We start from the raw sequence: 20,983 nt of genomic DNA, 5'->3' as shown, positions 1-20,983 counted from the left end.
TTGGCCAGGCTGGTCTCGAACTCCTCGTGATCCATCTGCCTTGGCCTCTCAAAGTACTGGGATTACAGGCGCGAGCCACCATGCCCAGCCTGCAGCTGAAATTTTAATCTGCAGGCCCATGACATTTTGTTCTCTGCCCCAACCTGTTCCACAATCCCTGACTTTCACGGTTGTGTCAGCTGCCACTGGGGCTTCCGGGGGATTATATTTTATTTTCTTCATATCTCATTCTCTTCTTGTTTTGATTGCTGTAGTTAGAATAGTTCATTTTCATAGCACTTGTCTTTTAAAATTTGGAGTATCACTGGTTGCTCTCACCTCTTCATATGGACTTTGGAATCATTTTGTTACATTATTTTTTAAAACCTGTGGATTTGAGTTGGGATGACATTATTGATGATTAGCTGGGGGAGTTTTTGTCTTCACAGTGTTTTCTCCCCATGTATGAATGTTTCCTGTCTCTGTCTTTACTGAAGTCTTGTAAAGCTGTGAGTGGACTTATGTGCCTCCTGCTGCCGAGGCTTGGTCTGCTGCTCCTCCTACCGAGTGAGCGATGCTTCTGCTGGATTCCTGTGTACTCCCTCATTACCTGCCTTGCTGAGTGCTCAGTTGTTCTGCGGGATCCAGGGTTTGCGGGAGCTTTCCAGGTACACAGGCGCCAGGCCTGCTTCTCCACCCTGCGCTGGTCCTGCCTGCTGCTCTGGTGGGTGTCCTGGGTGAGTGCAGGCCGCCCTCTCATAGGCAGCCCTCATATGATGGCTCCCAGCACTTTCTGTCCCACTGTTAGGGGCCCTGGGACCTGTGCTTCCAGTGACCCAGATGGGTGAGGCTGTAACAGCCTGGGCCGGCTGCCTCTGCCCTTTGGTGACCGTGATGGGGAGGTGTCCACAAAGCACCCTATATGTTGGCTTATCCTCCTGCCAGGTCTGTAGTCTCTACCCGGTCACCCCTTCTTCCTGGGACCATGCCCCAGATCAGCTGCTACCCTCAAGCTCTACCATTAGGGGACCCAGGCCTGTTCAGGGAAAGTCACGGGGTGCCACCTTCTCCCCCATCATGATGCTCACTGCTTTCTCTTGATGGGTAAGGCTTCCCGAATGATGGGAACTAACAGTGGTGGTGAAGGCGAGGCAGACTTCATCAGGCATTTAGCATCCAAGGGGTGGCTCATGAGTGCAGATACAGTGCAGGGGCTGGAGAGGGGCTGGGCTGGGCTGAGCTGACGTAGGAGCCTGAGGCTGATGGAGAGTGGGCAGGTAGGGTGGAGAGGCAGGAAGGTTGGTGGCAGCCACATGGCTGAGGGCCTAGAGCCTGGCCAGGGAGTCGTCGAGAGAGGCAGTGGGTGGGCTGGGGGTTCAGGCCTGCCTGGAGGGGAGGCAGCTGGTGCAGTGGCCCATACCCCATGGGGTGAAGGCCTGGGCAGGGCCCAGGGGCAGCTTCGAGGGTGACCTGGAGCTGCTCAGGAAGTGAGATGGCCCAGCCTGACCTGACCATTGGCTGGCAAGGAACGGGATGGAGAAGTTGTGTCCTGGGCCTTCAGCGAGTGTGACATTGTCATTGTTGGGATAGCTTTAAAGATCTGATTGCTTATGACATGCCTTGTAGCGCTACCAGCATCTTGGCATTTGGCAGGTCTAGTCCAGCTCGCTGTTTGCACGTCTTCTGTCTTATTCCTAGAAGAGAGAGTTCCCAGCCTTGCTTGATTTCCCCCCATTGATGGGAGGCTCATCACTTTATGGGAGACTCATTTTACTTAGGCCTTCTGAGGATAGTTTCATTCTGATAGATTTTTTTTTTTTTTTTTTTTTTTTTTGGAGACTGAGTTTCCCTCTGTCACCCAGGCTGGAGTGCAGTTGTGTGATCTCGGCTCACTGCAAGCTCCACCTCCCAGGTTCATGCCATTCTCCTGCCTCAGCCTCCCAAGTAGCTGGGACTACAGGCGCCCGCCACCACACCCGGCTAATTTTTTGTAGTTTTAGTAGAGACGGGGTTTCACCGTGTTAGCCAGGATGGTCTGAATCTCCTGACCTTGTAATCCGCCCAGAGTGCTGGGATTAAAGGCGTGAGCCACCGCACCCGGCCTCATTCTGATACATCTTTAGAGGCTTGGTGTGCATGTGTTTGGAGGGCTCTTGCAAGCCTTTTGTGAGTCCTCATGGTTCCTTCGTCCCTCTCGGGGTTCCTGGGCTCCCTGCGGCACGCTGGGTCTAACACAGAGACTTGCTCTTTCTCTCCTCCTGTAGTGCTTCACCGATATAGACACATTTTGGGATTGTGGCAGCCAGATATCGGGCCATACGGAGGACTGCTGAACGTGGTGGTAAGTCCCGGAGCCTCGCGACGGGGTCTGTGCACGGGCAGGAGTGGTGCCTTACGTGGGGGAATTTGACGGCCTCTTCTACCTGGGTACAAGCTGGCCCAGATGTGCGTTTGAGGTAATTACCAAAAAATTCTTGCTCTGTCACTTTTCAGGAGCCAATTTTATTTTCCAAATGAGCAAAGGTTTGCTTAGAGCAACACTTTGGCCTTGTGGCCCGTCCTTGGACTCTCTGGTCTGAGGGGGTGGCTTGTGAGGGCCTTTGCTTCCTGGACGCCGAGGCCCATCGCGCACACGTTGGCAGGGTCTGGAGCCCGCCCTCAGCCAGGTCCTTCTGTTCCTGGTCCTTGCCCCCCATGTTCCAGCCATGGTGCACTCTGACGTCTGTTTCCTTGGGTTCTGCTGTGGACCCCCTCTGACCACCCTGCCTCCCACCCCCTGTGCCCTCCTGCTGGAGCCTCTTGAACGGAAAGCCCTGCTCTGACTTTGTTGAGCTCTGGGCAGGTGGCTGGCCCCTGCTAGAAAGTGCTAGAACGTTGCAGGCGGAAGTCCAGGCTGGTGGCAGAGTCGTCTCCGTTTCCCTTCTCCCGGCAGCCTGCTTGCCGTTGGGGTCTGAGGACCCGTGAGGACATTTCTTTCCTGTTTGTTGGGTCTGCCATGGCAGTGCCTGTCTAGTCCTGGGTACTTGATCATGGCTGGAGATGGAAGTCTGGCTTTCTTTTTTATTAAATTCCTGTTTTTCAGTGAAGTTTTCCTTCTCTTTGTTAATCTTTTTGGGTACAGTAGTGAAAGTTTCTTTCAAGTCTAGCCCCCGCCTTTTCTCCTGATCTCCAGGTGTGTTGGATGCCCCCCACCCCTCACTGTGCGCCTGGGCACTTGCTGGGTGCCGTGGCCTGGTCTCCTCAAGAGGCCCTGGCCCCGGCCTGCAGGCAAAGTGGAGTCAGGGCACCTGCTCTGCGCAGGCCCGGGGTGTGCGCGCGTCTCAGGCTTGGGGAGGCGTCTCGTTCTCATTCCGGGTCGGCCCAGGGTATGCGCGTGTCTCAGGCTTGGGGAAGCGTCCCGTTCTCATTCCGGGTCGCTCTCCTTCCCAGGACACAACCCTCTGTAGGGCCCAGCCGGAGGCCGTCCATGCACTCTATCCCCAGGCCCTGATTCCTCCTTTTCTCTTCCTGGCTTTGTGAGTCATGCTTTGCTTGGCCCCTTCGCGTCTCAGCAGCCACTCTGCTTCCCTCCTCCACCTCCCACCCCTCACTCAGGATTCCGCAGGTGCCTCGTGCAACTGCCTGTGTGCAGCATGGGGCTGTGTTCTCTGGTTGCCATCTTTGGCGTTTGGCCGCGGTAGTCCTGGCTCCTGTGTAGCCCTGGTCTCCGTGTGCACCTCTCCAGCCTGCCGGTGCCAGACATGGGCCTTCCTCCCCAGCCAGTGGTCAGTGGCCTCAGGAAGCGGGGAGAAGGCCCTGCCCCTCGCCTCTCAGCCTGTCCCTTCTCTTCAGGGCCTTGGGTCCTCGTCACTGGGCTACCTTCATTGCTCTCTGATGTGTTCAGTCTTTTTTTCTTTTTCTTGTTTTCTTTCTCCTGGAATTAGGAGAGAGTGTTCAGTCTTCGTGGCTGGTCTCAGCAGGAGGGCAGGTTTGATAGGAGCTCTGGGGCCAGGGCCAGGAGCAGATGTCTGCTTGTAGTTTTAGTTTCTGTGTTTCTCGGTCACCTGCCAATTTATGTTGAAAAGTAGCTGCTCATTCAACACAGTGAAGTTGTCTGACTTTTCTTGGTATTTGCAGGTGTCCCTGTGGAGTGAGGAGGTGGTGCTCTGTGGGGTCTCCATGGTGCCAGTGTCTGCATGGTGTCTGCATGGCTTCCGGTCTGCCCTCCCACCCTCTTCCCCTCCCTCCCTCCCACCCTGCCTCCCGCCCTCCCCGCACCCTCCTGCTGGAGCCTCTTGAACTTTCCAGAAAGCCCCACCCTGACTTTGTTGAGCTCTGGGCAGGCAGCTGGCCCCTGAGGTGTCACTGTTGCCGTCGTTCTTGCTGTGTTGAAAATCCGGTGCTGGTGTTCGCATTGTGATCTGCTCCTTTTTGTGGGACCAGGGGCTGAGCCCAGGGAGGGCGGGTGAGTCTGTCTCCCCGTGGCCTCTGCACAGGTTCTTCCAGGCCTGGCATGCATGGCCCCTGGGCAGATGGCTCCTCTGCGGCTCTGGGCTTTGTTCCTCAGGTGGGGTTCGGGGCAGGGATGGGCTCTGCCCCCAGGTGGGGTTCGGGGCAGGGATGGGCTCTGCCCCCAGGTGGGGTTTGGGGCAGGGATGGGCTCTGCCCCCAGTTGGGGTTTGGGGCAGGGATGGGCTCTGCCCCCAGGTGGGGTTTGGGGCAGGGATGGGCTCTGCCCCCAGGTGGGGTTTGGGGAAGGGATGGGCTCTGCCGGAGGTGGGGTTTGGGGCAGGGATGGGCTCTGCCCCCAGGTGGGGTTTTCATCTGCTGGGAGCCGCTGTGGAGGAACCCGCTCTGCGTTTGTTGTGTTGGGCGTCGCGTGGTCCAGCCTTGCTTTTAGGATGTTTCCTCTGAGAGACCAGCCCGGCAGCTCACAGGCTGGGCAGATTGCTTTCCTTTCTTTTAGTGGAGGAAGGGTGGTAATTGTTTTACTTACTGGCAGTGAGTAATAGAGTAAAAAAAAAACCCCAAAAAACAAAAAGCGGTGGATAATTGGGGAAAGTGGAGTCTGTGAGAGAACAGCACATGCTCACGCTTGACCCAGGCTCGTGAGCCCCAGAAATGATGGAATTTTCTCCTTGGTTGCTGGAGCTGGCAGTCTCATGGATCCCAGCTCTCCCAGAAGGGGGTGACGCTAGGCTGTCCTTCCTTATAGGCATGTGGCCGCTGTGGCCAGAGCGTGCTGGGGCCCACCCGCCTCTGCGTTTGCACAGTCAGCGCCCGGACACGCGAGATTGCACGGGCAGCGCACTCCTCGGCTCTTCCCGCTCCTGAGCGCCCCTCCCGGGGTCTTGGCGTCTCTCTCCTCCCCTGCACTTCGGTTTTGAAGCAAATACCAGGCCCGTGGCATTTCAGCTGTCCGTCCCTCCGGGCAGCGCCCTAAGAAAGGGGGTGTTTCCTGCATCTCCGTGTCACTGCCACACCTGACAAAAGTGGCACACGCTCCTTCCGTTGCCTGTTGCCCAGGCCATGGGACGCTTCCCTGATCATCTCAAAGCCGCCTTTGAATGGCAGTTTGTTCAGCTCAGGATGCGAACGAGGCCCTTGCACTGCTGTTGTTCACTCTTTCCTGTTGGGAGATGCACCCCCTTTCCCTCTGTCTGGTCGGCACCTCACCCCGTCTCACTTTCTGGATTATTCTGCCTCCTCCTGGTGTCCACCTGCATCTCAGAGCTGGAAGATAGTGCTGGGATTCGAGGCATCTCGAGGGTGGGCATGCAGGTCCCATGTGCTGGTCTGGCAGGAGCTTCTCTGTGCGATTGCAGTGCGGGGAGCTGTGCGGGGCCGCCCTTGCTCCGGCCCGGGAGCCACTCGTGGACCTTTGTCCATCTCCTCCTGTAGGTGGATGGCCTGTTCATCATCGGGTGGATGTACCTGCCTCCCCATGACCCCCACGTCGATGACCCCATGAGATTCAAGCCTCTGTTCAGGATTCACCTGATGGAGAGGAAGGCTGCCACAGTGGAGTGCATGTACGGCCACAAAGGGCCCCACCACGGCCACATCCAGGTGTGTGCAGCGGCGGGGCTGGGTCCTCACTGTCCCAGGGCTGTCCTGTGTGGGCTCCAGCCAGGCCTGCCGTGCTATTCTCAGCTGCAGACCTGGGCTGTAGCAGATGGGCGGGTGGGAGGGAGGCTCCGCCCTGCCCTGCTGTGCATTGTTCACGCCTCTGTGGCGCAGTGGACTCTGCAGCGGTCACTTGCTGGACCCCTCTTGATTCTGCTCTCAGTTAGAGCCGCTGGTTCTTTGCAACTTCAGTTCCTCTGTCTTTTTTTCCTGTTTGCAAGAATATCAGTGTGGAATCAAGTGCGCTCTCTGTTCTCTGATCTGGTCTGGCAGTGGCCCCCACGGTGAGCACAGCGCGTCATCTGCCACACCTTGCGTGTGAGATGCAGCCCTTTTGCTGCTCTGTGTCACGCTGGGAAATGCAAACGCCCCTCTCTCAGATGTGCCACTGCCTCCTGCTCTTGGGGGAGTGTTGCTCAGGGAGACTCAGCTCCCTCCGCTGGCACCGCGTTGGTTGCATCTTGGGTGCCTGCAGTGGGGTTTGGTGGGTGTGGTGAGGGAGGGGTCGTGGCCACCTGCCTGGCGTAGGGGATCCTGTGATGGACTCTGTTCCTCACTCTCCTCTTTCCTTGTGTTGCAAACACTGAAGATTGTGAAGAAGGATGAGTTCTCCACCAAGTGCAACCAGACGGACCACCACAGGATGTCCGGCGGGAGGCAGGAGGTGAGCCCACCAGCTGGCCCTGTGTTCACATGGCGCGGACCTTTCCTTTCCCCACGGGGAAAGTACAGACCCATGCGGGAGAGAAGTCAGCAGCATGCGACCTGCATGGTGGCTGTTTCACATGGTTCAGCCGGTATTGTCAGTGCAGACCGTGCATCCAGCACACTCGAGGAACAGCATCGTGCGGGCGGGCAGGTTGCCGGTCCCCTCCCCCTGCAGAACAAACGAACCACACAGGCCGTTTCTTCAGTTGGCTCTGCTTTGCCCCTCTGGCGGGCACATCCACTTGCTGAGGGGTTGCTGGGAGGCTGCTTTTCTAGGATGTGAGCTGCAGGGAGACCCGAGGGCTGCACCCAGAGTTCCTGTGTTTCCCACCCTTGAGCAGACCATGTGGAGGCTTCCGGATCGTGCCAGTGCAGCGGGGAAGCCTGTGTGTGATTGTTTGCCTGAGTATTTTAATATTGCCCTTGAGTTTTAGCTTTCAAGGATCTAAGTCTTATTGCCCTCTCAAAATACTCTTAAGAAGGAAGGTGTGGTGGCTCACACCTGTATTCCCAGCTCTTTGGGAGGCTGAGGCAAGAGGATCACTTAAAGTCAGGAGTTCAAAACCAGCCTGGGCAACATAGTGAGACCCTGTCTCTACAAAAACCAAAAATATTAGCTGGGTATGGTGGCATGCCAGCTACTCAGGAGGCTGAGGTGGGAGGATTGTCTGAGCCCAGGAGGTGGAGGCTGCAGTGAGCTATGATCGCACCACCGCACTCCCATGTGGGTGGCAGAGTGAGACCCTGCCTCAAAAGAAAAAACAAAAAATTAGCCAGGCATGCTACCATGCTACGGGGTTATGCCATGTTGCCCAGGCTGGTCACAAACTCCTGGGCTCAAGCCGTCTTCCCACCTTGACCTCCCAAAGTGCTGGGATTGCAGGTGTGAGCCATCGCGCGCAGCCAGGGTGTGCTTTTCTTAGCTAGTTTGAGTTGTGGTTTCCCCATCAGCTAGAGGACTGCAGAGAAGGTTGAGATGAACCAAATGTCCTGTTTCTCGGAATCCTTTGCAAGTAAGTGACGTTCCTGTTTTCTTGAATAGATGGCATGTGAAGATGATCAGTAACGGAAATGTTTTAATTATGCTGTTATTTTAGATTTGATTTTATATACAGAAACACAACGTATGTGTGTGATTGCTGTGGTTCAATTTTTTTTTTTTTTTTTTTTTGAGACGGAGTCTCGCTCTGTTGCCCAGGCTGGAGTGCAGTGATGTGATCTTGGCTCACTGCAACTTCCGCCTTCCCGGTTCAGGCAGTTCTACTGCCTCAGCCTCCTGAGGAGCTGGGCTTAGAGGCACCTGCCACCATGCCTGGCTAATTTTTGTATTTTTAGTAGAGATGGGGTTTCACCATGTTGGCCAGGCTGGTCTCAGACTCCTGACCTCAGGCGATCCACCCACCTCGGCCTCCCAAAGTGCCGGGATTACAGGTGTGAGCCACCGCTCCTGGCCTTATGGTTCACATTTAAGTGAAAAATGTCAACAGATTTTTCAAGAGTAGAAACTCCTCAGCTGTTGAGCCCTTAAAAAAGAAAGCCATATTACATTTCTGGTACTATATACGTTGGGATTAGGAAAAGTTTCTGTAAGCCTACTTCTGTGTGTGGGCTCACTGATTTTGAACTGGAGTAGTGTTTTTCCTGATTGTAAATATAACAACATGTGCTCCTTGTGGAAATGAGAGAAACACCCAGGAGTGAGGGTGAGAGGGAAGGTATTGCTGGAATCTTGACGGGGGGAGTTTATGTTTCCCTTATTCTGAGTGAGGCCAGCCTAGTGTCTTGGGGTCAGGAGGTCTCTGTGGTTTTATGAACTGTTTCATGAACTGTCTGGTCATAGCCTGTGCCTCTCTTTCTGTTTGGTGTTGGCGGGTTTCAAGTGGGTTTGTAGGAGCTTGTTAACTATTAGGAAATTGAAGCCCTTCCAGATAGGAGTTGCCAGGTTTTTTTCTTATTCCTTTTTTTTGTCTTTGGATTTCTCTTATGGTGTGTTTTCCATCCGCGGAATTTTTTATTTTTAATGTTAATTTTTAAGAGCGAGCGTGTCTCACTTTGTTGCCCAGGCAGGTCTCAAACTCCTGGGCTCGAGTGATCTTACCGCCTTGGCCTCCCAAAGTGCTGGGGCTACAGGCATGAGCCACCACGCCCAGCCGTATTTTTAATTTTTACATAAGCAGATGTATCCATCTTTCTTTAAAAGACTCTCAGTTTAGTGCCATCCTGAGATCTCTCCCCGAAGCACATATGTTTACAAATGAGCTCATGCTTTTATTTTTCTCTTGTGTCTGTGTCTGGTTCCGTTGGATCTATTCTGATGTGAAATGTAAGGCTTAGCCCCAGCCTTGGTTCTGTGCAGACCTGATCTGTTATCTCCACACTGGATGCGTGATAACCACACTTCCTACATCAATTTGTAGCACTGCTTTTGTCCTAGGTTACCCTGTATACTTGGTTCATTTCTGGACTTGATATTCTGATCCATATGTCTGTCTGCATGTCAGTACCACACTATTCTCATTCTTATAGTTTTTGTTTGTTTTTGAGATGTAGTCTCGCCCTGTCCCCCACACTGGAGTACAGTGGTATGATCTTGGCTCACTGCAACCTCCGTCTCCTGGGTTCAGGTGATTCTCCTGCCTCAGCCTCACTCCCAAGTAGCTGGTATTACAGGCGCCTGCCACCACGCCTGCCTAATTTTTATATTTTTAGCGGAGACAGGGTTTCCCCATGTTGGTCAGGTTGGTCTCGAACTCCTGACCTCAGGTGATCTGCCCACCTCGGCCTCCCAAAGTGCTGGGATTATAGGCCGAGCCACCGCGCCCGGCCGAATTCTTGTAGTTTTATCGCTATGTTTTATTTTATTTATGGCTTAGAGATAGGGTCTCACTGTGTTGCCCAGGCTGGGCTCAAGTGATCCTCCTACCTCAGCCTCCCAAAGTGTTGGGATTACAGCTGTGAGCCATTGCACTGGCCTATCACTGTATTTTAATTGCCTGTATTCCTCTTCTATTTTGGAATGTTCCCGGCTCATCTTGTTTATTTGCTGTGTGAACTCTAGAAGCAGCTATTTCCCAGAAACATCCTCTTGCTGTCTCTTCTTGCAATTGGAATAGCAGCACGCTTATGGTCAGTGTATGGGGTGCTGCCGTTTGTGTGATGTCCACACCCCCATCCGACATACTCCCTTGGCTCGTCCCGCTTCTGAGCTCCCCCTCCGGGAGTTGACAGGGTGAGGGTGCCACTGTCCCAGGTAGGGCAGAGGCTGGGGCTGCTGACGGTGCTGCACCACCTATCCTCGAGTGAGAGCAGCCTCTCCTCTTCTGCAGGGGCTGCACTGGCTGCGCCCTCCTGTGGGGCTTGTCACCTGCTCCCATAGTCACTTCGTTCATCTTGAGGCCTGCAGTGTCCTCGCTGCTTTTCTCTCACGACGTGTAGGGGTTCAGAGGGTGGGGCTGTCTGTGGATTCATGCATCAGCTGGGAGCTCCTCTCCACTAAAGGCCAGAGAGCAGGTAGGTCACCAGGAGAGCTGCGTTCCAGGAAGAGGACATCCCAGAAGGTCTGGACATGGTGACACATCCTGATAATTTTCACAACTGAGGTGAAAGATCAGGGACAGGATTTCGGTACTGCCCTGAGCTCTGCTGGCTGAGAACTTCTGGATCAGCACTGTATTAGTCCATTTTCACGCTGCTGATAAAGACATACCCAAGACTGGGTAATTTATAAGGGAAAGAGGTTGAATGGACTTACAGTTCGATGTGGCTGGGGAGGCCTCAAATCATGGTGGAAGGCGAAAGGCACATCTTACATGGCGGCAGGCAAAAAAAGAGAGAACTTGTGCAGGGGAACTCCCCTTTATAAAACCATTGCATCTCGTGAGACTTATTCACTATCATGAGAGCAGCATGGAAAAGACCCCACCCCCATGATTCAGTTACCTCCCGGGGTCCCTCCCATGACATGGGAATTGGAAGAGCTACAGTTCAAGATGAGATTTGGGTGGGGACACAGCCAAACCACATCAAGCACGTTCCAAGGGAGTGGAGTCCTGTCTGCCCAGGGAGGTTGGAGGGGCCAGGCTGTGGACAGGGGAGGCTTCGAGGGCAATGCAGTCTCTTTGGCATCCCTGCATCTCTGTGTGGGTCACCCCTGCCCCAGGAGGCCATTCCTTGTACCCAGGCTGCGTCACTGGCATGATCTGATGATGTTCCCAGGGTTGTGGGTTCCCTCAGCCGTGGGTCATTGTGAGAAATGGGACGCTCGGGCCCACCCAGACCTGGCCTTTTCTGTATGGGTGCCGGGCCAGGGCAAGCCACCATGTCCCTTCCCACCCCTGTGAGTTTCAGGCCCGCCCCCCCCGCCCCAAGACTGAGGCTTTTGGAAATCTCAGACCTGTGAAAGGAGCAGAGAAGGGAGGATGGGCCATGCTCCTGTTTCAAGCAGGCAGCAGGCATCCTTGTCACCCTCAGCCCCCTCTGCCAGCGCTGCCATGAGGGTCGCGAGTACAATCTGTTTAGTGAGCAGGCCCTGGGTAAACGTGAAATTGATCATTGTCGTGCATGTCCTGGGCTCCCTGTTTTTTTTTTTTTTCTTGTGGCTTGTATGTGTTGCTCTGATGAGTAATTTCATAATAAACATGCTTGGGACGGCCTTATTCTGGGTAACAGGGTCTGGTTGGTGGTCCCGTTGCTTGGACCTCTTTATGCAAAGTGAGGTCATGGCTACACATGCTCATCTTCCTGATGGTGTCAAGTTGAAGTCGCAGTACTCACAGTGGTAACATTGAAATCTTTGTTCATTTCATTCAGTTACTTTTGTTTCTGTCTGTTATTTAAAGCGCCTTTCCTCAAGTTCAGCCACTCAGGTTTTAATTTTGATGAGGTCCAATTTGTGAAACTTTTTGTTTTCTTTTATGGTTATTTTCTGAATCCTAAAAAAGTCCTAAAAATTGAGTCCTAAAAAAACTCAGTTTGCAAAGATAGGCTCCATTTTTTTTTTTTTAATAGAAGTTTGGTAGCATCACATCAGGTTCTGCATTTGTGTGGAGGCCTGTGCCCCATCTTGAATGATCTTGTGTGTGGCATAAGGCGGGGTCGTGGTTCCTTCTTCTCCATATGAAAACCCAACTGATGGAGCACCTTGCTGAAAACCTTCCTTTCCTGAGGGGCAGGTGTGGGCACTTCCGCTGCAATCAGGCAGCTGGGTCCACATGAGGGTTTCTCACCTCCTGGCTCTGTTGGTGCCCGTGTGAGGCCTGAGGCTTGCACGCCGTCTCATGACGGGAGCTTATACTGGGCAAGTCCTGAGAGCAGCCTGGTCCTCCCGTTTGCTCTTCGTTTTCCTGATGGCCTGTCTATCCCAGTTCTTTGCTTTTCCGTAGGAATTTCAGACTTGGCGAGTCCAGTCTGTGTAGTGCCTGGTGGGCTTGTGGTTGGCGTGAGGTCGGATCTGTAGATCAATCTGGAGAGAACTGCTCTTGGAACGAGGCCAAGATGGGTCCCACACCCCACACGTGGCATCTCTGTGTACCCAGGCATTTTTACTTCCTTTCAGCGGTGTTTTGTGGTTTTCAGAATAGATCTTAAACGTATTTTGTAACATTTATTCCCAAGTCTTAAGTTTTTTGAGGATTTTGTACATAGAATTTTTTTAAATTTTATTTTTATATTTTGTGCTGCTAGGACATAAAAATCCAGGTGGCTTCTGTGTTGACCATGTGGTCCTGCCAGGTGCTCAGTGCAGCTCCTGCAGTGATTTCTGTTTCTTGTCGGAGTTTGGAGCAGTGATGTATGAAAGCGATTGACCATCGTGTTTCCTCTTTTTTGTGAGTTGCTTATGCGTCCCTTTCAGAGTTAAGTCTAGATAATGACTGGAAACACTGTATTGAGCTGGGAACTTGGAAGTTTGGGTGAATTTTGTAAATTGTGTAGAATCAAACCATTAAGCACGAAATATCCTCAGCACCATGTGATGGCAGAATGCAGGGCGGACTGGTGGGGCTGTGGAGTTTTTGGGAACCCCCTTAACATACCTGCTTTTCCTTTGAAAAAGGAAAATCCACCCAGTCACTGGCCGAGGGCTCAGTGCATCGTCCTTGGCTGACTCGCACGGCTCAGGGTTGGTGGTGAGGGCTCCTGGAACACTCAGGCTCCCAGGAGCCAGAGAAGCAGGCTGAGGGGCTGTGCTGTGCAGGGCCAGAGTCTGTGTAGATGCTGTTCCTGCCCCACCGGTGGGCATGGAAGGGAGGCCCACCCTGAGTTCTGGTCATGGCTGTGGCCCCCGCCTCACCTGGGCTTCCTGCAGCCCCTGCTGCCTCCCACCCAGCAGACCAAGGGCCCGGAACCTTCACTTTTTGTTGGCAGGCACCTCTGACGTGGGGTCAAATCCGGCAGCTCCCCTTTCTCTTCCCAGCGCCGAGTCCATCCTCCCCCACCAGGAGGGCCCTGCAGGTGCCTGTGCACTGACAAAGAAGGACACACTGTCTCCTCTCGGCGGCACAGCCGGCAGCCTCTTCACAGCCTCCTGTCATATGGATATTCATGACCTGTGTTCTTTTGGAAGGAGTTTCGGACGTGGCTGAGGGAGGAATGGGGGCGCACGCTGGAGGACATTTTCCACGAGCACATGCAGGAGCTAATCCTGATGAAGTTCATCTACACCAGTCAGTACGAGTGAGTGCGGCTCCTGCTCGGTGCTGGGGCAGCCCTCTCCTGGTGTGTGCTGGGGACCAGCCCTGTCCCGGTGGGTGCTGGGGCATAGTCCTTTGTCTCAGTGGGTGCTGGGGTTCAGCCCTCTCTCCTGCTGGGGGCTGGGAGTGCAGCCCCTCTCTCTCTGGGTGCTTGGAGCATAGTTCTCTCTTTCTGTGGGTACTTGGAACACAGTCCCTCTCTCTGCGGGTGCTGGGAGTGCAGGCCTCCCTGTAGCTGCTGTGGCACAGCCCCAGACCCCATCCTTCACCCGGGTGTCTGTTTTTATCTGATTTCCTGTCACCCCTGCCAACACTGGCACTCTAGAGCTCAGCCCCGCTCAGCCCAGTGCGGGGATCCCCTCCATGGTGACTTGGGCTCCTTTCTCCCGGGTAATGGAGCAAACTGGCACTTCCTTTTCCCTCCCACCTAAAGCTCTGCCCTGGTGCTGATGCCCCCCTTAACCCCAGAAGTCCTGTTGGAAGCGTGCGTGCTGGTGCGTGGTGGGGGTGAGGGCTCCCCTGGGCGCATTGCTGCCCACAGGCCTGGTGGACACCTGGCCCTGGTTGAGCTGAGCTGCCCGCCCTACCCCGCCCTGCAAAGCTCATCCCTGGCACCTTGGGCGTTCTCAGTCCTGCCTGCCCCACGAGGTCTCCTGTACTGACCCGTCCGCTCCCCACAGCAACTGCCTGACCTACCGCCGCATCTACCTGCCGCCCAGCCACCCCGACGACCTCATCAAGCCTGGCCTCTTCAAAGGTACCTATGGCAGCCACGGCCTGGAGATCGTGATGCTCAGCTTCCACGGCCGGCGTGCCAGGGGCACCAAGATCACGGTGAGTGGCGGCTGCCCTGGTTGGTGGGGCTCTGGGAGCACCTGGCCCAACTGGGCTGTGGAGTCAGGGAAGTTGGGCAGACACTGATCCCCAGCACCCTTGCTCCTCAGAGTGGGCTTGCACCTGCAGCCCCGGGAGCTTGGGAAAGCAGATTCTCGGGCCCCAGCCAGCCCCACTGAACCAGAATTGCATTTCCACGAGACCCTCAGGGAGTCTGTGTGCTTCCAAGGTGGCCTTTCCACAGCACCGCTCAGCCCTGGCCACCCTGGCAGCCCTGTGGGGTTTAGGAAGTCTGGACAGCAGACCCCACACAGAGGCTTCGATTTAATTGGGGACAGCCTGGGAAAGGGGCCCCTCCAGCAGCTGCATGGAGACCCTTGTGCTTGCAGACAGCTCCCACCCTGTCTGAGCTTCAGCAGCTCCTCTCCTTGGAGTGGCCTGAGGGTGGGCTGTGTGGTGAGCCCAGCAGTGAACAGGGGCTCATTGTCCCATGCCAGGGCTCCTGGCACATGCTGCCCGCCTGCCCTGAATGGTTATTGGGGATTCTGGCAGACAGCGCCTGAAGGGGCAAAGCCTATTCCCCGAGCCTCCAGGGATCAGGGCCACATCTGGCATAATGAGGCATTCCCTGGACCCCAGAGTTTTGGCTCCTGGACTCCTCACGGAGTTTTGGGGCTGACGCATCTTCCCAGGGCTCGGCTCCCGAGCTCTGCCTTTCAGGCAGACAGATGTGGGCTGCCCCCTTGGGCTGCTGCCCAGCTCTGGGATGTTCTTTGAACTTCTCTGGGCGCAGTTGAGCAGGTATGAGCCACCGTCCTCAGGGGCACTCATAGGTGTTGCTGGCCCTGCCACTTTCTAAGGGATTCTGAGACTTCTTCTTCTGTAAGGGACGTTGCTAAGTCAGTAGGAGGGCTGGTGCCAGCTCGCTCAGCCAGAGGTGGATCTGGGCTGGAGCCCACACAGTGGTACTGCAGCTGCTGCTGGCCTGAGCCCTGCTGACTGCCACCTGCTCCACAGGGCGACCCCAACATCCCCGCTGGGCAGCAGACAGTGGAGATCGACCTGAGGCATCGGATCCAGCTGCCTGACCTCGAGAACCAGCGCAACTTCAATGAGCTCTCCCGCATCGTCCTGGAGGTGCGCGAGAGGGTGCGCCAGGAGCAGCAGGAAGGCGGGCACGAGGCGGGCGAGGGTCGTGGCCGGCAGGGCCCCCGGGAGTCCCAGCCAAGCCCTGCCCAGCCCAGGGCAGAGGCGCCCAGCAAGGGCCCAGGTGGGACACCTGGTGAGGATGGTGGCGAGCCTGGGGATGCCGTAGCTGCGGCCGAGCAGCCTGCCCAGTGTGGGCAGGGGCAGCCGTTCGTGCTGCCCGTGGGCGTGAGCTCCAGGAATGAGGACTACCCCCGAACCTGCAGGATGTGGTAAGGATGCGGCGGGTACTGGGGCCTGAAGGTGGGACAGCATGGGCTTCAGCGAGGGCCCCAGCCCCACACCTAGCACAGGCGGAGAGGGCCTGTGACCTCACAGAGGGCGGCAGCCGGTGCTTTGGGACAGGAGTGGGGCCTCTGACCCCTTGGGCCATGTTCCCCAGCACCTGAGCAAGCGGCCGCGCAGCTGGGTCCCGTCTTGGAGGCTCCTGTCCTTCCACCCCTTCTGGGGTACCTCAGAGCTGCAGGGGCGTGAGGCTTCCAGATGCCTCACATCCCTGCAATAGTGCCGCTCCCCCAGGGGCTTCTAAAGCTACTTGTTTGCAGTCAATCAAGTGAAATATCATGTAAACTGTCCAGCAGCTTTGAAAGTAGGGAATGAACAAGGCCCCTTCCCCACCCACCCTGTGGAAAGCCCGTCTGGTTTGGTGTCCTCCTGGTCAGCGTCTTGCCGGTCACCTTTGGCCATCTCCCGGTGCGTGGTTCAGATGTGGGTCCTGCTTTCCCGCCCCCTCCCTCCTCTGTGCCTGCCTGCCTCTGCTGTGCCGGGCCAGTGCCTTGGTGGCCAGTGGAGTGGACACCAGCTGCGACTGCGTGGGAGGGGCTGGCATTGCCGCTGCCACTGCAGGGCTTGGGCGGCTGACATGGGACGAGGCCTGCACAGCTGCCAGCTCCTGTCTCGCTGACTTTTTTTATACAGTTTTGTCTGGGCCACCGCCTTCAGTGCCACGGGCCCCTTGCTGTCCAGGCTGCTCCTCATAGATGAACAAGGCCCTGCCCCGTGTCATTACCCTTTAGAGCTGTTTAAATTCAAATGTACTGAAACTGAACATGAAAAATCCAGGCTCTCAGCCGCCCAGGCCATGTTTCAAGTGCTACATGGCCACATGTGGCTGGTGGACAGTGCAGCTCTAGAACATTCCATCACCACAGAGGGTTCTGCTGGACAGTGGCCTTGGGGGCTGTTTTGAGGGTCCGCCTGTCAGTCTCCTGGCATCAAAGTCATTCTGCCATTGTCAAGTTACAGTTATTTTCCTTTTACCTCCAAGCCACTATGTGCGTATGCCGCTATGTGTCTGTATTTCCCGCTAAACTTCCTGTCACGGAGGGAAGGGTGCCACAGGCCCAGCTCCTGGAGGGGGTTTGGATGTCTGGGTGGGGGGAAGGGTGCCACAGGCCCAGCTCCCGGAGGGGGTTTGGATGTCTGGGTGGGGGGAAGGGTGCCACAGGCCCAGCTCCCGGAGGGGGTTTGGATGTCTGGGTGGGGGGAAGGGTGCCACAGGCCCAGCTCCCGGAGGGGGTTTGGATGTCTGGGTGGGGGGAAGGGTGCCACAGGCCCAGCTCCCGGAGGGGGTTTGGATGTCTGGGTGGGGGGAAGGGTGCCACAGTTCCAGCTCCCGGAGGGGGTTTGGATGTCTGGGCGGGGCTTTCTTCATGTTCCATGTATGATAACGGTGACTGGGGGGTTTACAGAGAGAGGCATACAAATAGTGTTGGAGTGTTGTTTTCGCTAATATAAATGTTTGAATAGCTAAAAAAGGAAAAAGCTCTGTTACCCTTCAAACATCTCAGAACTCCTAATACCTCACAGTGGGCTCAGAGCCAGTTTGCGAGTTACAGCACGTGCTGCAGCCCCTGGCCAGGAAGACCTGTCCAGCCCCCATCCCCAGCTAACCTGCAGGACAGTCCCTGCCGTGCTGAATATGGGGGCTCCCGGGCCCTTCCCTGTCTAGTTGATGGATCTGCAGGGCCTGGCCACGGCACCTGTACAGGGAATGCCTGTTGCTTTTTTTCTGACCACAGTGCCGATGGCTGCACCTGCCTCTGGGCCCTGGAACTTCTCCCCGAGCTTGAGAAGCCCTCTGAGGCCAGGCCCTGGTCCACGGGGCTGTTCTTTCCCCCGGCCTTTGGAGCCTCAGTGGGTGATTCCAGGCCAGCCCCTTGCTTCTCGTCATCTGTTGGAAGAATTTAGCTGCTTGCAAGACAGACATAAGTGTCTTCCTGTCTGATGTTGACCTCAAAGCCATAAATGGGTGTTTGCGACTTCTGAGTTAATGTCAGCTGCAGGCTGCCTGTATTAGAGCTAATTGTATGGGGACATAACTCCCAGACATTAAGATTTTTTTTCACATTGGGCCTCCTTTATGAAATGTGTGTTTTGGAACAGAGCTCTTTGGGCCTGCAGAGACCTCGTTTTAGTTCAGTGTTTCGGCAGTGTGCAGTCAGTGGGTGAATCCCTCACGGGTGCTGCGAGTCAGCGCCCATCCCCCGAGCAGCCCCGAGCTCTGGCCTCTGCGTCCATCATCAGGTGGGCTCGGCCTGCGCCCTTAGCTACCCCTTCAGAGACAGGCTCAGCCCACACCCCCAGCTGCCCCTGCAGAGACAGGCTGGCTCTGGGAGTCAGCTTCTGGCTGATGAACAGTGGATGTGGCTCTTGCGGCACAGAGGGGGGTCGCAGAATGCTGTACGTGGTGTGCATTTGACTCAGCCCTCCCCCAGCTCACAGTTTCCTCCTTGTTTCTGCTCAGTTTTTATGGCACAGGCCTCATCGCGGGCCACGGCTTCACCAGCCCTGAACGCACCCCCGGGGTCTTCATCCTCTTCGATGAGGACCGCTTCGGGTTCGTCTGGCTGGAGCTGAAATCCTTCAGCCTGTACAGCCGGGTCCAGGCCACCTTCCGGAACGCAGATGCGCCTTCCCCACAGGCCTTCGATGAGATGCTCAAGAACATTCAGTCCCTCACCTCCTGACTGGCCACATCCTTGCTGCCACATCCCGGGTGGCTCTGGGGCTCTGAACTCTGACCTGTGAATAGAAGCAGCATGCACTTTGGAAATCCAGCCTTTTGACCAGAACGCACACCTCGTCGGGGGGCCCAGCCCAGCCACCCCCCAGCACTTTATGTAGAGAGTGTGACATAGACCTGCATATTTGTCAGTGCCATGATGGAAGAAGCTGAGCATGTCTTACCAAAAACAGAGAGAACGAGCCTGAATACAGCAGATGTAGGGGACAGCCGTGGGACCGCGTGAGAATTGAAGCGGTGGGGTTGCCGCACCCTGGGCTGGCTGGCGGTTTTCTCGGGAAGCAGGACCCTCCTGACTGGTGCTCTTCCTGTGAGCGGATAGAGTGATAGACTGGGTCGTGTGTGAGACGCATGTGCTCCACCCCACTCCTTTTGGGGGAAGCCAGGCAACAGTAGCCTCTGGGAGGGGGTCAGGAAGAGGCGAACAGCTCAGGCAGCGCAGGTGTGATGGGCACAGTATGCAGAGCAAGCTCGGGAAGTTGGTAGGATCTCAGGCTTGGGGCCGGGACTCTGGAGTGAATCCCCATTTCTCTACCAGCTTGCTTGGAGTTTGGACAGAAGCATTTCACCTCTGATCTCAGCTTCCCCACCTGTGGAGTGGGTTTAGTGACCTGAGTCACTAGGGAATGTCACCTGAATGCACAGCCCAGCCCATGCACCTGCCCCAGCCCCTCCAGCTTTGGAGCCAAGGCCATCGTTCCAGCCACTTGACTGTCCTCGACGGCCTGTTCCAGACAGGGCGTTTGTTTTGTCCATGCCTTCCTCCCTGCACGCACGCGGCGTCAAAACCAAGCTGCCGGCCACTGTCTCCAGAACGCAAGGCTCCAGGCCCGTGTGTCTGAAGCAGTGAGTGGTCCACACAGGTGCCAGGAGTGCCCATGTGAGATGACGAGGAAACCCCTTTGCAGGTGAGGGGACAGCTTTCTAGAAAAGCCACACCTGCATCTGGGGACACACTTTGGAAAGCAGGACCCTCCAGCCTGGAGACCCCGTGGACTGATGCCTCCACTGCTGTGTGCCCCATGTTGTGTTAACACCTGCGTGTGGGGACCCCATCTGAGGTCTTGGCTGAGGTTGGCATCTCCTGAAGAACAGAGAGCACGGTGTCCAGAGCTGGCCCTTCCCCCAGCCCACAGCCAGCTCCGTGCCCGAGTGGGCGTCCCCAGTGAGCCTTTCCTCTCTGCTGCTTGTCCTTGTGCCTGGGCTGCTCCAAGTCCTTGTGCTGGGCACCCTGGACACATCCTGCTGGTGAGGGACCTCGGGAAGGTGACAGTCTGTGTGCCTTGGTGTGGAGACCAACCTGAGGATGTCCTGGGAAATGTTTTCCTGATGAATTTCTCCTTGACTGGCCTTTAAAAAACATAAGAATTCCCATTGCCCAGCCTCAGTGCATTTGGCAAATGCTTACTTTGCTTCCCAGAGTCAGAGAATTGGCAAAGGTTCCTAAATGGTAATCTGGCCGGCCTGGGAGAAAGACTCACGAGAAAAGCCAGTGGAGAAAGCGCCCTTCCAGGGCTGCAGCAGCGGGAGCCACGCAGACCCCGAGGCGCGCCTGCTGGCTCTTGTGTGTGGCCCCAGTTTCTAGCGGCTTTTGCAGCATTAGCCTACAAGCTTTGTCACTCCCTGCCCTCTGTGGTGGTCACTGTTTTTCTCTCGTGCCAAATGAGGCAGTCTCTGAGTGACGGTGACTGTGGCCTTGAAGCCTGGAGGACCATTGGGCATGTAGATTGGCACCTTGAAGATTCACCATTGTTTAAATAAAATCAAGCAAATGCTTTTTTACCAAGAGCTCGAGCCTCGCTCTAAGGGACGCAGTCCTAGAGGCGTGCCCTTTGGGGCTTGAAGAGCACACTGTGGGACGCACGTGCTTCTGATTAAAGGAATCTCAGATCTCAATCACGCTTCCAGTGTTTGGGTATAGAAATGGCTTCCACCCATCATGTCTCAGCCATGGGCTGTTGGTCAGTTCATGTGGCTCCTGGTTCTGGTGTGTATGTTGGGGGGGTCTCTCCACAGTGGTGACCTGCAGTGATGCCAGGCAGGGCCAGAGCCACACAGCCAGGAAAGGGAGGCCTTTTTGGCCGCACAGCCAGTCCCTTCAGTCGTGACTACAGGTCTTGTTTTTTCCGCTCCGATGTGTCCTTAGCCAGTTCTTGGCTCCGGTTCTGTAGGGACAGGCACTGAATCTGCGCGCCTCAAAACAGCAGCTTCCCTTCTGGGGGAGGGCATCCACCCTCTCAGGGGAGCCTGCAGGTGGTCCATTTCCTGCAGGTGAGAACTCGGAAGGGCTGATGTCGTCATCAGAGGCCTAAGGGCAGCTGAGAGTTGGATAAAACCGGTTCCAAGGAGGAGGCTGAGTAACCCAGTTCAGGACAGCCAAGCGCATTAGGCTTGATTGGGGAAGGTGGCAAGTGGAGTTGGGAGGTTGGGACTCTCC

At 55.7% G+C, this 20,983-nt stretch overlaps 1 protein-coding gene across 13 annotated transcripts in view; it reads left to right on the top strand.

Annotated features, from left to right (window-relative positions):
- FBXO31 (F-box protein 31) overlaps window positions 1-20,442 on the top strand; it is a 64,073-nt gene extending 43,631 nt beyond the window's left edge. For all 13 annotated transcript variants that reach the window (XM_063797921.1, XM_063797923.1, XM_063797924.1 and 10 more), the window contains 7 exons: window positions 2,244-2,320; window positions 5,860-6,027; window positions 6,674-6,748; window positions 13,355-13,464; window positions 14,162-14,315; window positions 15,333-15,733; window positions 18,268-20,442. In XM_063797921.1, coding sequence (XP_063653991.1) covers window positions 2,244-2,320; window positions 5,860-6,027; window positions 6,674-6,748; window positions 13,355-13,464; window positions 14,162-14,315; window positions 15,333-15,733; window positions 18,268-18,490 — 1,208 coding nt within the window. In that variant the 3' untranslated portion in view covers window positions 18,491-20,442. The remainder of the gene's footprint in view (window positions 1-2,243; window positions 2,321-5,859; window positions 6,028-6,673; window positions 6,749-13,354; window positions 13,465-14,161; window positions 14,316-15,332; window positions 15,734-18,267) is intronic.
- The last annotated feature ends 541 nt before the right edge of the window (window positions 20,443-20,983 follow it).

The sequence above is a fragment of the Pan troglodytes genome, chromosome 18, assembly GCF_028858775.2.
Source record: "Pan troglodytes isolate AG18354 chromosome 18, NHGRI_mPanTro3-v2.0_pri, whole genome shotgun sequence".
NCBI classification, from domain to species: domain Eukaryota; kingdom Metazoa; phylum Chordata; class Mammalia; order Primates; family Hominidae; genus Pan; species Pan troglodytes.
Note: the sequence above shows the minus strand (reverse complement) of the source record. Positions and strands in the feature narration are given on the sequence as shown.